The sequence below is a fragment of the Musca vetustissima genome, unplaced genomic scaffold, assembly GCF_032173495.1.
Source record: "Musca vetustissima isolate MV318-11 ecotype Yass unplaced genomic scaffold, APGP_CSIRO_Mvet_v1 utg4718, whole genome shotgun sequence".
Lineage (NCBI taxonomy): Eukaryota > Metazoa > Arthropoda > Insecta > Diptera > Muscidae > Musca > Musca vetustissima.
The window spans coordinates 158,077-161,536 of NW_026874342.1; the positions used below are offsets into that span (position 1 = coordinate 158,077).

Genomic DNA, 3,460 nt, shown 5'->3' on the forward strand with positions numbered 1-3,460 from the left:
GCACCATTTACCTTAAAAAGGACGAAACTATATATGGGAGCTATATCTAAATCTGAACCGATTTTCTCGAAACTTGGCTCACATCATTCTGTACCTAATTCAGTACGCTGTGCCAAATTTCATGCAAATCGAAGGATATAGAAGGACTTTGGTGCCCCATTTACCTTAAATCGGACGAACCTATATGTGGGAGCTATATCTAAATCTGAACCGATTTTCTCGAAACTTGGCACACATCGTTCTACACCTAATTCAGTACTCTATGCCCAATTTCATGCAAATCCAAAGATATAGAGGGACTTTGGTGCCCATTTACCTCAAATCGGACGAAAATATATATGGGAGCTATATCTAAATCTGAACCGATTTTTATGAAATTTTACACACATCGTTCTAGACCTAATTCATTACGCTGTGTCAAATTTCGTGCAAATCGAAAGATATATAGGGACCGTTTACATTAAATCGGACGAAAATATATATGGGAGCTATATCTAAATCTGAACCGATTTTTTCCAATTTCAATAGGGTTCGTCCTTGGGCCAAATAAGTGACTTGTGCCAAATTTCATCCAAATCGGATCATAAATGCGACCTGTACTTTGTTTACAATTTAACATCTACAGACGGACGGACGGACATACATAAATCGACTCAGAGAGTGATTCTATGCATATTCCCAAAAGGAACCATGTGTCTATCTCGTTTCCTTTTGCCTGTTACAAACATATGCACAAAGACATAATACCCTGTACCACAGTGTGGTGAAGGGTATAAAAAAATAAATGAAATGAAATTTTTCATAGCCCCATAACAAAATCGTGGAAATTAAAAAATGCTTCATAATATTTGTTTGAGAAATTTTCGTTTTTAAGAATCATCATTATATTTGAAGAATATCCTGCAGATTTTATACTATTTTATTACCTTTAATTTATAAATGGGTATTTTGCTCTTCATTAGCCTGAGCTTCTTTTTCTTTTGAGTTTCCTATTTTATCCGCATCCTCCATAGTAGCTGGTAAAATTAAATTCGTCGTTTCAGGGAACAGCAAAGATAAGCATGCGCTTAATATAGCTGTTGTTGCAAAAAGTATCGCAGGAGCATTTTCGTAATACTTTGCCTAAAATAGGAGATAAAAACATTAAATATATATATATATATATATATAGGAGAAAACAAAAATAGCATTTTCTTCATACCAAAAGAGGCGTTTGTGGGGCCACCATTGAACCAAATCGACCCATCATTGAACAAAACGACAACAGGCTGTTGCGCAAATTCGTGGGAAATATTTCCGATGTGAAAAAGTATAATACTTGGAAACTGGCGGTGATAGTTAATTTTCCAATGAGGAATAAAATCAGTTGACCCATTGCCGCTTCTAAAAATGTAAATCAATATTTTGTTAGTACGATATAAATTTAATATTCCAATCATTAGCAACAAAATTACCTTTGGGCATAAATATTGTTGACAAACAGCATAAGCCGCTAATGAACATACAACCAAACAAAGAACGCCTTCTACCAAATCGATCCATTATAACCAGTGGCAATAGAAAACCAGGTATTTCGACCATGGCTATAAACACGAAATTGTTGTATTTATCGCCATCCAAGAGAACGGCATTTAAACTGAGGCCATAGTAAACCAGCACATTGATTATCCAACAGAACGAACAATTGGCAATGCGCCAGAACAAAGTTGTAAAAGCCAGTTTTATGGGAAATTTCCCCTCGGTCGAATTGGCCAGTTTTTCACGATTTGCCAAAATCAGTTTGTCCAATGAGTGATCGGATAGTTTACGCTTGTTAACTCTGGCAGCACGTTTCAATATATCTTTGGCTTCCTCCTCTCTCCTCTGACTCAATAGCCAGCGAACGCTTTCCGGCAATATCCAGAAGTATACAAATAATACCAGCGCTGGTATATACATAATGCGCAGAAGTATCCTCCAGTCTTGGTAATATTTTGCAAATATAGCCAAAAGCATTTCACCGATGGCATAGAATATTGTAACTAAACTACATGCTAGGACGCGTCGTTTTGGGCCAACCAATTCAATGCCCACTATAAAGCAAACGGAATACAATGGACTGGATGCTAAACTGTCCAGAAATTCGAATATCACAAAAAATGTGTACGATGTGGCAAAAGAACGAATAATTCCCAAAATTGCTGCTACAAATCCGCCAAAGGCCAAAGCAGTGCGACGACCATAACTAAGATGAGAACAAAACGTGATATAGATTTCAAAAAAAAAAAATTAATTTAAAGAAAAATAAAACTAGGTTAAATGTTAATCGGTGTTACCGACAAAGATGTTTAAAATCTAAATATTTTTTGATTCAAATTGCAAAAATTAATTCAAATTACGAATTTTTTAAATTCATTGTAAAAAATAATAACTTTGTCGGTCCAGTATGTTATGATGAGGCGTTGCAATTTTTAATCTAATTCCGTTACTATATTATTCAAATGTATGACTTTAAAAATGACCTTTTGTCTTTATTTGTAAAAGTTCAAAATAAAATATCTAAAATGAAAAACTCATTCATTTCTACTATTTTTAGTCGTGCTTGAGTAAAAAGGCATAACCCTATTGGGTTGCAATGTTTTGTAGACCATTTAGATAACAATAAGTATACACCTAAGTCTGTTTTTACACGGTCTTTTTGTACACAGTTTTTTTTTTTTAAACTGAGTATTTTTAATTTTTTTACACGATTTTATTTCATTTAGCACGATTTGAAATTTTATGTACTTAAATTCAAATTTAATTTTTGCGATGTATGTTCATATCACAAAAAAGTATTAATGAAAGAAAAAAGTCTGAAACCATCACTTCACTTTAGCGCGTACAAACAATTTTTACTGGTCAAAGCAAATGTGAATATCACTTATTTAGGGGAATTCCCTTTTTACACGATTTTTTTTACACGGCTTCTTCTGGAACCATTCTACCGTGTAAAAACAGACTTAGGTGTAAATTAATCTATATACTTAAGTGTATTTATTTTATTGTTGAGTTTCAAAGAGATACGATTAAAGTATATTAACATTTTTTACATTAAATAATGCATATTCCAAATTAATATAAGGTTTCAAGGTTAAAAAAACTATAACAAGATGACGAAATATCTTTACTTACCGGTCTGAAATATATCCTCCAATTGGAATTCCAACAAACTGTCCAATATTGTTGAGTGTTCCCACCAATGACAGCTTCCATTCATCAGAACAGTAAATGTTAAACTGTGAATCAATAATACAAACAAAAAATAAATTGTTAGTGCTTCAAATTATAATAGATATTATGATACATAAAGCAATAAACATCAACTTTATTTATAGTAAAATCGAACATGTAACTACCGCAGGAAAAAAATTCGGCATACCTTTAATGGATACGTCAACATCTCCTATTCCATACACTGGAAACTAGGGTGTTCAAAACC

The 3,460-nt window shown here is 33.2% G+C and overlaps 1 protein-coding gene across 1 annotated transcript; it reads right to left on the reverse strand.

Moving 5' to 3' along the window:
* Positions 1-933: 933 nt before the first annotated feature.
* On the reverse strand, positions 934-3,257 carry LOC133332836 (solute carrier family 22 member 3; the record flags this gene model as incomplete). The annotated part of the gene is made up of 4 exons (XM_061541210.1): positions 934-1,122; positions 1,202-1,383; positions 1,455-2,224; positions 3,154-3,257. Coding segments are annotated over 4 exons (1,245 nt in total), but the record flags the coding sequence as incomplete, so codon positions are not given.
* Positions 3,258-3,460: the final 203 nt, after the last annotated feature.